At 49.0% G+C, this 13081-nt stretch overlaps 1 protein-coding gene and 1 long non-coding RNA gene across 2 annotated transcripts in view; one reads left to right on the forward strand and one right to left on the reverse strand.

Moving 5' to 3' along the window:
* The window catches only part of TRIM67 (tripartite motif containing 67), a 48972-nt gene extending 45167 nt beyond the window's left edge, over positions 1-3805 (forward strand). The window contains 1 exon segment of the mRNA XM_030934940.1: positions 3740-3805. Within this exon segment, the coding sequence (XP_030790800.1) occupies positions 3740-3805 (66 nt within the window).
* A 784-nt stretch (positions 3806-4589) lies between these two features.
* LOC104670712 lies at positions 4590-12985 on the reverse strand. The gene is made up of 3 exons (XR_004058926.1): positions 12038-12985; positions 7985-8223; positions 4590-5772 (listed from the first exon to the last, which is right to left on the reverse strand). It is a non-coding gene; the product is annotated as an uncharacterized LOC104670712 (long non-coding RNA).
* Between the last annotated feature and the right edge of the window lie 96 nt (positions 12986-13081).

The raw sequence follows: 13081 nt of genomic DNA on the forward strand, positions 1-13081 counted from the left end.
TTCCAGGGCGCCTTTGACCCACTGCTCCTGAGACACCTGGACGCGTTTGATCAGAGCATCTGAGATCTTAAAGGAGAGCAAAGAGTTTAAGGTTTTGCTTTGCAAAGGAAAAATTGTGCAGCCAGGGGTGAGGAAGAGGTAGGGGCTTTGTCTCCATGGGACTCAGAGACAGAAAAGGGTTGTGCTCTCGAGCCATGGCAGAGATTAAATGACCCCTGCCCACCCAGCACAGGCTGTCTAAAAATGCACTGAAATATTGTTTCAATCATATTTCAGAATCACATGAAATGAAAAGAAGCACTTGCTGCTTAAAGAGAGTGTAGCAAACACTGTTGAGAAATACAAGATGCTTTTTAAATATACAAATGCATCCCTCATTAGATCTGTTTTCCTAGATCTAGTACTTTGCAAAGTGAAACATACTAGCAGTTTGCCCCAGTGTCTAAAGAAAGCATATTCCATACCCCTAAAGTTTCTAAGCCCACATCTGCCCCCTGCCCGTGTGTTTCCTCTGAGTTGTTCTGCAACTTCTGCTCCAAACTTGACTGCATCACACCCATGGTTCTGCTCCCCTTTGCTGGAAAGTCCCTGCTTATCAGACATTTGCACATGTCCCTGTCGAGCCAGGATCTCGTGTATCTTTCTTGGGAAATAATCAAAGGGATTCATCATTTTCCCCACTGACAGAGGCTGAATCACTGCCATGTTCCTGAGAGATACTCATGACCCTGAGTCAGCCTGAATGCAGGAGAGATGGCCCTGAGAAGATTGCACTGTCCCTGTAGGCAGCTGGTCACCAGCCATGCCTGTAGGACTCTGCACATTGAGATAATGGGCCATGTGGATTCTGCTAACTTGCTTCTTCCAGTGCAATCTGTCCAGCTTGTTTGGCAAGACTGTCCTTTCCCGTTTGTGGGGAAAATGTTGTAGTGAGGCATTTCAGCCCTAGAGATGATGTCATTCCACCTCCTCGTTTCATGCGTGCTGTAAAATTAGGTCACATCTAGTGAGAGTCAGAGCCAAGGTGAGACCCTAGGTCTTCTGGAATCACTGAGCAAAGGAGAATCTGCTCAATCCAAGCCAGGAAAGGATCTTGACTGGAATTTGGACTGATTTGGGGAACAATGGGGCAGTTGGAGGAAGACTACCTGGTGTCTTCCAGGGGCGGGCTCACCTGTAAGAACCCCGAGGGGTCGTTCTCCTTGATCACCTCCAGGCAGTACTCCATCAGTCCGGTGGACTGACGCAGCTTCAGTGTGCAGTGATTGATCTGGTCCCAAACCATCTGCAACGGAAAGACTCCTCTAAGTAACTGTCTCCTGAGAGGAAGAGCAGGCAGGCCACGGCAAGAGTCAGAGAACTAGCGCCAATACAGCCTGGAAGAAGCGGCGCTGGCCTGACCACCTCTCATCCACTCCTGTCTCGGCTCTGCTGCTGAGCTCCATGTGTCCTCTTTGCTGGGAAATAAGTGGACTCACTTCCCAAGAAGCAGGGCTGCAACACCCAACACAGAAACCTTTCTAAACTCATGACGGTCATGCAGAGAAAGAGCATAATCTGGAACTCTCCATACAATCAGTGACCAGCTTCTTGACTGGCTTCCGACCTCTCTGTGGCCCTGGATAACGCGATGGTCTTAGCCCCCTCACTTATGAACCATGGGATCATCTCCAGCATGCATTTCTGCTTTTCTTGACAGTAATATTTTCTGGTCCACTTATGAAATGTCTCTAGCATAGATGGAGCTCCTCAAACAGTGACAGCCCGTCATCAACTCAGAGAGTTCGTGGGTGCCTGGTTGAGTCAGGGACTCAACGTGATGTGAGGGGAGAGTCTCGTCTTCCCTTGGTGGTAACTGGCTGTGTATGTTATTGCTGACTGTTGAGGACGTGAGCTATCAGAGAGGACCTGAAGAAGGGGACAGAGCTGGAGACCTGAACAGGGTCAGGGCTAGTCACTGTCATTGGTCACTTCTGCTCTGCAAAATGAGAACAAGAATAGTCCCTTAGATAGAAACAGGGAGGGAGAAGGTGGGCTTCTGACTTGAAATCCTCAAGACACAGGGCATATTGATTCATCTCTGTCAGGTCACATGAATATAACTGAACCAGCTGGTGCATCTCTTCCTTATCTCATTCATTCATTAGCTCACTCATTCACTCACTTAGCCAATATTTACCCAGTGCCTACTGTGTGCTCCACCCCACGCTAGGTGCAGAGGATGTGGCAGGGATTCAATGTGTCAATCTCCCAGGTACCTACCTTCAACTTGTGTTCCCTCTCCTTTGTCACCTTGGTGAGCAGCTTGGCTTTCTGACGAGTTAAAGCATCCACAAGGGCATCACACTGAGCAACCAGGCAGGCTTCGTAGTCCAGTCCGTTTTCCTGGCAGAGGTCGGGGGTTGGTTGGGAAGAAGCAGAGAGTTTTAGGGGAGAAGATGCTAAAATCTGGTGAATGCTATAGACAAAAATATATTCCAGAGAAGTTCATCCTAGAGTTCTCTATAATGTTGTTAAATTAGAGACAAAATTTATATGAATTAAGGCAGGTACTATGAATCTCAGCACAGCCATATGGCAGAACATTCTGTAGTCATTCAGATCTTGCTCATAGGGCATTTTTAATGCCATAGGAAAATGCTCATTAGAGACTGTTAAGAAGGAAAAAAGGCAGGATACATGCTGTTCACAGCATAATACCATACATTGTATGTGTGTGTGTGTGTGTGTGTGTGTGTGTGTTTAAAGTAATAGAACAATATGTATCAAAGCGCTGAGAGTGGTCACCTCAGATGGGGGGATATTGGTGAACTTTTTCTTATCTGTCTATTTCCCCCTACCTTCCAAAGTTTCTGTAACACCTACTTGTGCTTTTTTTTTTTTGTACTTTGGGAGGCCGAGGCGGGCAGATTATGAGGTCAGGAGATCGAGACCATCCTGGCTAATATGGTGAAACCCTGTCTCTACCAAAAATACAAAAAAATAAAAAATAAAAAATAAAAAATAGCCGGGTGTGGTGGCGGGCACCTATAGTCCCAGCTACTCAGGAGGCTGAGGCAGGAGAATGGCGTGACCTGGGAAGCGAAGCCTGCAGTGAGCCGAGATTGCGCCACTACACTCCAGCCTGGGTGACAGAGCAAGACTCTGTCTCAAAAAAATAAAATAAAATAAAAGATAGCCTTGGCTAGGCATGGTGGTTCACGCCTGTAACCCCAGTATTTTGGGAGGCCATGGCAGGAGAATCGCTTGAGCCCAGAAGTTTGACACCAGCCTGGGGAACTAGCAAGACACCATCTCTACCAATGAACAAATAAGCTTTTTTAATAAAAAACAATAAAAGGTTGGCTATTATTCCTCACAGTTAATAGAATGGGATTAATAGGAAAGGAAAGAAGGTCATGGCTAGAAAGTAGACACAAATATGTAACCACGAGAGCCAGTGCGTGAGAGCCATGCTCCTGGGACAGCATCTACTTTGCCCGGCTCTGGCAGCTCTGGCAAAATGAGGAACTAGTCAGCTGGGTGATTCTTATTATGAGGAAAAAGGTGCAAACCAACATAGCCTTTAATTAGGGATATTGAGTGACATAATATTCACCAGTATACAGCAGCCCTGAGCTGTTGCATGGATGGCCCTGGAGCCAGCAGGGGATCCTGCCGGTGTCTGCGGTGCCTTTGGAGCACTCGGGGCCCCTGCGGCAGCCTCTCCCACCCTCACTTCCCCTGTCTTCTTTTCCAGGTCACCCTGCACACAGGATTGGAAGTGCCGACTAACCTGGGGCGGCCAAAGCTGTCAGGCAATTAGCTCCGCTCCAGCTCGGCACTGTGCCTGTGACACTGACATTCACAGGCAAAATGCTCACCATTCTCACTAAGCTCAAATAACCCACAAAAGCAGGATACGCAAGTCATGGGTACAACCTGGCAGCGTGGAATGTCATAGAAACACATTTTCTTGGGGGCACGGGGAATGGGTCTAAGGGCCTTGCTCACAGCTGCCACTGTCAGTGGCAAAGGCGGGTACGTGTGTCACCCTTATTCCACCCAGACGTTATGAACGCTCCCCAAGAAGGACCTTTCTCAAGGGAGTCAGCATTCAGGCTTCATGTCTGTGTTTCCTGCCACCTGTTTTCAAAGCTTGTCTTTTTTTGGAGGGAGAGGAAGGTAGACTTTGAGACTGGCCTCCTGAGAGTGGCAGTCAGGAGCTGCGCTGTAATCCCACACCCCAGGTGTTGGCCCTCTGCGGGGACCCTGCCTCCTCAGAGTCCCAAGACTGCAGATTCTCATCATGCTGAGAAAGTTATCTTCTAGCTTCTTGGTCCTAGAGTCTTTAGTAGTGCCTGTCACTTGCAGACCCAAAGCAGGATTCATAGAAAGGTATATTAATCATTCTTGCTAGACTTTTGCCTCTCTCACTGAAGTGTTGAGAACCTTTTAAAATGGCTTCCTTTATTAGTCAGCCAATTGTGTTCTCTCTCTGTTTTCCTCCCTCCTTCATTTCTTCTCCCTCCCTCCTTCTCTCTCTCTCTCTCTCTCTCCTTCCCTCCCTCCTTCGTGCTCTTTCTTCCTTTCCTTCTTCTTTCTCTTCCTTTCTTCCATCCCTGCCTCTCTCTTCCTTCCATCTTTCCCTCTCTTTCCCTCCCTCCTTCTCTCTCTCTCTCTGTGTCTCTCACATACACACATACATCCCCCCCCGACATACAAGCATGACAGTCTCCTAAAATTAATTCACTCAGTTCTTAGTTCTTAAATCCACGTGAAAACACAAGAATTTTAACAACTATGTCATAAGTCTTCACCTGGTGGTGGCTCCTTTCTGAAACTGGCAACCCAAGAAGTTAACTGAAAATGCATCCAGATTGCTCTTCTGAGCAGAACCACTCTCAGACTCATAAGCATTTAAGATGGCAGACCCTGGGAAAGCCTATTCTAGTCAGTCCACCCTATTGTCGTTATGAAAGCATCATGAACACAAGTGGCCCCTGTGGCAGGCAGGGATGGCTCTGCCCTGATGTGGTGGGCGGGATCTCTGGGGAAGGCAGAAAATAGAAGAGCAATATCAGGTACCTTGTCTCCCAGTTTCCCACTGTGAGACTGGGTGTGCTGAGTCTGACCTGCGAGGGCGGGACTCTGGAAACACCAGGCTTCTCCCTTGAGATCCACATTGAGTCATCCACACCTCTCAGAGACAGCTCACGACAGGGGTTCTGAGCCTGCCGGGCTCTTGTTCCCAGGGAACCCTTCCTCTCCTCCCTCCTCTCATCTCCCCAGTCACCTGCCACCTCCAGCTCCACCTGGTAGTAACATTTCTCTCTCCTTTTAAAAAGAATATATTTTGTCAAGCATTTTATTTCTGAGGCTGAGAAGTGACTTATCAATTTGCTGGACTGGATTTTTATAAAAACTCGCCCCGTACACCGGCACCAACTGTGCATCCTTGGTTCTGCCTTCCTGTTCAGATACCACGCCTGCTTTCTGAGTAACCGCCTGCCAGAGCCATGCAGGTCCCCCGCCTCCACTCAGCAGGCCCGACAATCCTACCTCAAAGCTCACGCTCTTGGTCTGCAAGTCTGCCTGGTCTGCTGTCTCTGCGATGTGGCTGACAAGGCCAGCTGCCCCGTCTCCAGGAGCTGCTTGGTGCTGTGTTGCAGCCTCTGCTGCAGAGCCTGGGAGCCATCTGCTTCGTGGAAGTCTAGGTCTTGCCTCTTCCTTGTCATCTCACCAAGCGGTTTCTGGCTCTCCTCCTCCCATCCCAGAGCCCCGTCCAGAGCCCTTGGAGGTAACATACAAGACCTAGGACCCTGTATCCTTGCCCGCACCGCTGCCTATGCCTCCCATATCCCTGCAGCTTCATCCTTAGCCATAGCTCTGGGTGGCCATGGCTTGGAGCATGGAGAAGATCCCTAAAGATTGAGGATGAAGAGCAGTCACCACTTTCCTAGGGCTGAGGAAGCTATCAGCTTTGGGAAGTGTCTGGCTGTCTTCTGAAAAAAACAGACCTACCCCCTGCCCCCAGAATGAGGGCTGCGTGGTGACAGGAGCTTCTCACAGGGGAGCCCCGGGGAAGGCTGTGGAGCCTCCACCGGGTCACCAGGTGACCCCGCCTCTGCAGAGGAAGCGCCCATCACTGGAGCACAAGCTGCCTGGAGCTACCCTGAACCTAACTCCTTTGAAGGAGCAGCATCCAGGTCAGGAGAGAAGTGGAAAGTGCAGGAGGGAAATGCCCACAAATCTGGTGGCCTTTTTCAGAAAAAAATTCCCTGAAGTCCAGAGAGGTGCAGCAAGGACTCCCTCCTCCTGACTGCTGCCCTGAGCTTGGGGGCTGAGAATCTCCCTTTTCTGACTCCTCCACGAGCCCAGAAGCAATACAGCCGATGCCAGGGACGGCATCCAGCTCTCCTTCACACACGCCTCTCCCGTCTTCAGCACAAAACACCTTCAATGTTCTGACTTCAAAGAGAAGGGCAGGTCCGTGCCACACACTTGTGTTTTTGAGGGTTCAGAAAAGTGAAGAAGGAACTTATCAACTCCTCATGGCCGGGAAGGTCCCGGGTTTCGGAGTAGAAATGACAGGTCATGGAATTCTCATCCACCATCGAATTCCATAACACGTTACATCATGGTGGCATATTTGTACATAGAAATGATATCAAGATGAGGCTTTAGTTGGGCTGGCTGGGGAGTAACTTGGTGTAAATCTATCAAGCAGTTTCAGTGAAAAAGGAATTCAAAGTAGTTTTAAAATGTCGAGTTCCATTGCATTGTAAATAGTGCCTCTGTAATGTGTTCTGCAGTTGTTCTTTGCCAGTGAGCAAGTGTGGTCAAAGTGTATGCCTTTTCCTTTTAAAATTAATCTCTTCCGAAAATATCCACTAGCACCTCACTGCATACATAGCATCCCAGCTCCTAATTCAAAGCAGGGGAAGGTATTTCCCCAAAGCCTGCTTTTCCCCTCTCTGTTCTCCTTGGGAAAATAATGATTCCAATTAAAGAGGACACCAGTAATACTGACCCACAAGGTAACTGACCTAAGCGCTATAAAACTGTATATAGTTCCAGGTTGCATCTTCAGCCTGATATGTACTTTGTAGTTGCAACAGTGCCCTAGGTGCCCTATGGCCCACCAAGTTTGAGGAGGGTGGTGCTTTCCGGATTGAGCCTGGGCAGGCACTGTGGAGCTCACCAAGAGAGCTGGGGGCAGGCCCACCCTCCTCTTTGTGCCCTTTCTCTCCCTCTTGGTGCCCCTGCCCTCCGCCCCACCACAGCACTCTCAGGAAAGGATCAGAATGCAGGATCTTTGTGTATTTCTTCCAGGGATATTTGCATTTAAGCCTTAATTCTCATTGCAAGCGAAAGGCTTGGTCCCCCTGGGAAGGCACATTTCAGCACCAGTGGGCAGGTGGTTCAGTGTCAAGGAGGCTGTTACTGGTCCCGTGGCCACCTGCTGGCTGTGTGGTAGTGAGGGTCAGTCCTTAGGGGGACTCAACATGTGAATGCTGAAGAACACTGTTGCACAGCCTGTGGGGTGGTGCCAGGGTTTCTCAACCTCTACTGACATTTTGCGGTAAGTTCTGTACACTGTAGGATGTTTAGCAACATCCCTGGTCTGTACCCATCATCTGCCAGTAGCAACCCCCAAGTTAGGTGTGACAACCAAAAGTATCTGTAGAGATTGCTAGATATCTCCTGGGGGCCTCCACAAGTTGAGAACCACCAGGTTATGCTAGTGGTTTGTCATGTGTGGATCTGCAGAGGAACTGTGGCTTGCCGGCTGCATTGCTCCATAGAAAGCCTGTCTGTGACAAAGCTTCCAGCCTTTATCTTGATACCCAAGCCCAGGATTTTCCATGGGTCTTCAGGGGGCAGGTAGGGGGAAATGGGGTGAGCCACCCCCAACAGATGCCAACCTGTTGGGTCTTGAATTTTTACTCACTGAAGATGCCCCCAGCCCGCTCCCCCTTTCCTAGAAAGCAAAACTTGTTACCTTTGTTTTCCTTGGCCACGTTTTACTGGAAGCAACAGGAACTTCTTAATGGGTTTGTGGCCCTCAATTGGTTTTTTAAAAACTCTAACAGATGTTATTGGCAAATATTCAAGATGGTGATGCTGGAAAATTTCAGGACTTTTCTTTTGCAAGTGAGCCGGTAGCTGTGTTTGTTGACCGCATTCTTGGCAGTTCCTCCCGGAAGATCAAAGGATCCTGCAGCTTTAACCGTATCTGGGCTGTAAAAATATGAGAGCAGGTTTCGGGTAGGATGTATTGATCAGACACCAAGTTCAACCCTCAGTTACTTCCCTCTTTTAACCTGACGTTAATAGTGATTCATGGTATGGGTGGGGGCCAATCTCTTATCCTTTCTGTGCCTCAGTATCCCCGCCTGAAATGGGACTAGTCATACTAACCTACCTCCTCTGATGTATTGTGAGGATTACAGAATAACATTTTTAAAGAAAAAAAGTGCAGTCTTTCACCTCTGGCATCTCAGCTAATGAGTCCCATTAAGTGAATCAAACCTGTCGGGGGAGTGGATTCCAGTGTTCTCCGACCAGTGTCTTCCATCCAAGCCTCCTTGTGACCAGGGCAAGGAGCTGCCTGGCCTCCAGCGTGAAAAATAGACCTTTAAGACAGATTTCCTATGACCATAGAAAGTAACACCCCATATGTTTCCATTCCCCGCCAGGCCTGTTTGAACAGCGCTCTGTGTGTGCTGTGAACAGGCTGCCTGTCAGCAGTCTCACTGCTAGGCCTCAAGGCCTCTGCGTGCAGAAGCCCCTTTAAACCAAGGAAGGACACTAACCCAGGCCTCTGCCTTCTTTGTTACCTAAGTTCTGGTATCTAATGGGTCTCTTAACTCATAGCTTGTCTCCTTTGTTTCGAGGGGTCTCTGCAGTGTGAGTGGGTTTGAAATCCAGCATGGATAGTGGGAAGAGATGCAACTGAGCCGAAGTTTTGAAGGCTGGTTGGGCTAGTGGGTCATCGTGTCACTTTCAGATGACTGATAACCACTGAGCCTTCACCAGCACGAGCTATGCAGGTTGGGGGAGGCCCTGGCTTTTTCAATGATTGATGTTGACATCAGTCAGGAGCTGGGAGTTGAGACCTCCAAGGAAGTCTCATCCGGAGCCATCGCTCTTCTCTCAAAGAGCACAGTCCTGGGGAAGGCCTAGGGACTTGTGGGCCAGTGATGCAGGCACTGCAGACCAGGCCAGGCCCTCGGGTAAGGCTCTGAGGAGAGGCCAAAACCAGGCTTCAGGTTCGGGAAGGTGACTGCTTGCAACTGCGGTAGCAGGAGCGTGTCAGGTGCTTACTGGGTGAGACCCAGCCCGGGAAGCCTCTCCAACTCCTCCTAGCCCTGGAAACCGGACATCCAGAGCCCCAGGCTTTCTTGGCACCCAGAGGAAGCAGGGAGAGGGCAAAGCAGAAAACGTTCAATGCATGATGTAGGATTGCTGCCTTGACACTAAGCTGTTGTATTAAGCATGAGAGGTGTTTGTTTAACGTTGGCAAAGGGATTTAACAAGAAACAAAAAACTTCGTGTCCTTGTTTTGACTGTCGACAGAACTCCTATTTTCTTGCCTTTCTTTATCCCCATTTCTCCTCCTCCCTCCCCCTCCCCTATCGCACCCACTTTCGGTCACTCGTTGTTGGTATTTGGTGGCAGCTCTTGGTCCTATTGCTGTGGATGTTCCACTGAAAACACAGGGGGTAGGGGGGAGTGGTAAGGAAAGCAACTTTTTTCTAATTTTTGTATTGGTATCCACAAGCGTTTGTATTTTTTGAATTGCAAACACTGTGTTTTCTGGTCTTTGGGGGTTGGTTGAACTTTCTGTATTACCTTTTGGAAAACCTGAGTTTTACCACAGTCTTAAGCAGATTTGAAATAAATTCTTTTGACACTGCCAACAACAGAGAGACGAGGTGTGGTCTGTAATTCCTGCTCCAAAGTCAGGTCCGCCTTTTTCCCAACTGGCCCTGACTGCCCACCAGACAGGGCAGAGGCTATAGGAGGAGAGGCCACACGGTCTCTCCCCCTGTAGTAATTCCCCCAGTGGGGCTGGGAATTACTAAGTAGCAGGGTCAACGTGGTTCTGCTTCGCATGCCCAGGAAATCTCAGGGTGATTACATATGACTCTAAACTAGGCTGAGTGTTGTGGCTCAAGCCTGGAATCCCAGAACTTTGGGAGGCCAAGGTGGGCAATCACTTGAGGCCAGGAGTTTGAGACCAGCCTGGGCAACATGGTGAAACACCATCTCTACCAAAAATACAAAAATTAGCTGGGCGTGGTGGTGCACATGTAGTTCCAGCTACTCAGGAGACTGAGGTGGGAGGATCACTGGAGCCCAGGAAGTCAAGGCTGCAGTGAGCCATGATTGTGCCACTGCACTCCAGCCTGGTGACACAGCAAGACCCTGTGTTAAAAATAAAAAATAGCCACGCAGGGTGGCTCACGCCTGTCATCTCAGCACTTTGGGAGGCTGAGGCGGGTGGATCACCTAAGGTCAGGAGTTCGAGACCAGCCTGGCCAACGTGGTGAAACCCCATCTCTACTAAAACGATACAAAAATTAGCCGGGTGTGGTGGCACACGCCTGTAATCCCAGCTACTCGGGAGGCTGAGGCAGGAGAATTGCTTGAACCCAGGAGGTGGAGGTTGCAGTGAGTCAAAATCATGCCATTGCACTCCAGCCTCGGCAACAAGAGTGAAACTCCCTCTCAAAAAATATAAAAAATAAAAAATAAAATAAAAAAATAAAAATGAACCCGAAGGCCATTTTAACTGGCTTGAGCCAGTCCCTGCAGAGGGCGGGCAGCTGAGGCCTGTTTTCCCTAACCACTCTCAGCAGCTGAGGGAATAAAGTCCTTCACCCACAAAAGGGAATCTAGTGGGACATTACAGTGCCCACCACAACCCAACACAGTGCCAGGTCTGTGTTTCAGACAGTGTGGGGAGAAGCTCTTCCAGAATTCCATCGACCCATGCTTATAAGAGGCAGCTGAGCATGGTGGCTCACACCTGGACACGGTGACTCACACCTGTAACCCCGGCATTTTGGGAGGCCAAGGCGGGAGGACTGCTGGAGATCGGCCTGAGTAATATAGCAAGGCCCTGTCTCAACTAAAAAATTAAAAAATTAGCCAGGCATGGTGGTGGTTCATGCCTGTAGTCCCAGCTACTCAGGAGGTTGAGGTGGGAGGATTGCTTGAGACCAGGATGTCGAGGCTGCAGTGAACTCCCATCACACCACTGTATTCCAGCCTGGATGACACAGCAAGACCCTATCTCTGAAAAAAAAAAAAAAAAAAAAAAGGAAAAAAAAAGGAAAGTCGGTGGAACCAACTACGTTCCCTGTCACTGTCACTGGCCTCAGAGCTGCAACTGCACTATCTGCCTCCTGTCCAAGACATTCCCAGATTCCCCTTGGTGTCTCTGCTGACCTTGGTAGCTTATCTGCTGGTGTGATCCAGACACTCATCGCTGGGGGGGTCTAAGCCTTAGGTCACGGGGCCCGTCTCACTTCAGGATTGCTGCGCTTGTCTAGTTACTATCAAAATCGGATACAGTCAGTGTCCAGAGATGCCTGAGTGGATGACCAGGATGCAGACAGGCTCCTCCTGGCCTCTCTGTGTGACAGCAGCCTTGCTTCCTCTGGAGAGTCCTGGTCAGTCAGCCCCGCAAGGTGCTGGCTCTTCTTGCCCAGACAACAACCATAGCTAATGATTCCGTGGAATGCCGTGTCCCCTGCTCCCCTCTTTGGGAAACAGCGTCTCTAAGTCCACAGAACCAAGAATTGTGGGAACAGGAATCCCAAGTTTCCCAAGTGGGTCCTTGGGAGTCAGTCATTTCATGGGGACACAGCACCTTCTAAGTGTAATGGCTGTGCTTAGGGTGATTTAAGGCATAAGCTGCATTCTGGCAGACGCCACCTCCTCCTCACAGGCGTCTCTGAGATGGCGCCTCAGCTGCACCTGCACCGGGCCTCCCCCTCATTCCACCAGACCAGCAGTTTAGGATCATGGGCCCTGGAACACGCACCTGATCTTGCACCTCCTTAGCTGCCAAATAGGTCCCTTGGTTGGAAGCAGTGTTGTCCTGTGGAACCTGCTGCCAGGTGACAAGCAAACACTCTGTATGCCCTTAGGCTACTGGAGCTAGTCAGGCCCTGTGGGCAGGAAAAGAAAACCTTTGACAGGAATAGGTATTTCCTCCTATCATCTTCCAGGCTAGCAAAGCTCTGATGTAGCCCACGTGGTCTCCTCGGGATGGTCCCTCTTCAGGGACTCAGCGCTGGCCTCTGTCGTGGGCAGTTTGCACATTCTGGCAGCAGCAGAAGCTGGATCTCTCTGAGTGAGAATAGAAGAGCGCTGCTGACCATCTTGTCTCCAAAAAAAAAAAAAAAAAAATGTTTTAAGTGAAAATAAAAACAAGCTTAGTAATTTACACCTGGAATTTGTATGCTATTCCAAAATGGACTACCCTGGGACTGTGGTCCACAGTCAGGCCAAGTGCTCAGTTGTCTGAGCCATGATGGCTCATGAGAATTAGGTCTCCCTTCGTCTCCAACGCTGAAGATGAGGAGTTAAACCAATCTAGGAGCCATTCTCATGGGTCATTTCCAGCTCCTGAGATTTTTCCTAGTGTTTTTTGTCATGTTTGAGATCTTCTACACCTTTTTAAAATTCTTACAGCCAAAATATATATCCTAATGAATAATGCCTTTCAAAATAAACCTGGAAAACAAACCACTCATTCCAGTTTTGCTGGCATTGTTCCAAACATTTTGCAAGTTCCTCATTTGTCAGTGTCTTCAGAGACAACATAAAGTCCCATAACAAAGTGAGCCATTTATACCTGATTTTTGGACCAAAACATTATCATTCACTAGGCTAGGATCAAAATTTTTTGGCAAGAAAAAAAAAAAAAAAAAGCCAGCCAGGCACAGTGGCTCATGCCTATAATCCCAGCACTTTGAGAGGCCGAGGCAGGAGGACAGCTTAAGCCCAGGAGTTTAAGACCAGCCTAAGCAATATGGCAAGATGCAGTCCCTACAAAACTTTTTTTTTTTTTTTTTTTTTTTTT

The sequence above is a fragment of the Rhinopithecus roxellana genome, chromosome 8, assembly GCF_007565055.1.
Source record: "Rhinopithecus roxellana isolate Shanxi Qingling chromosome 8, ASM756505v1, whole genome shotgun sequence".
NCBI classification, from domain to species: domain Eukaryota; kingdom Metazoa; phylum Chordata; class Mammalia; order Primates; family Cercopithecidae; genus Rhinopithecus; species Rhinopithecus roxellana.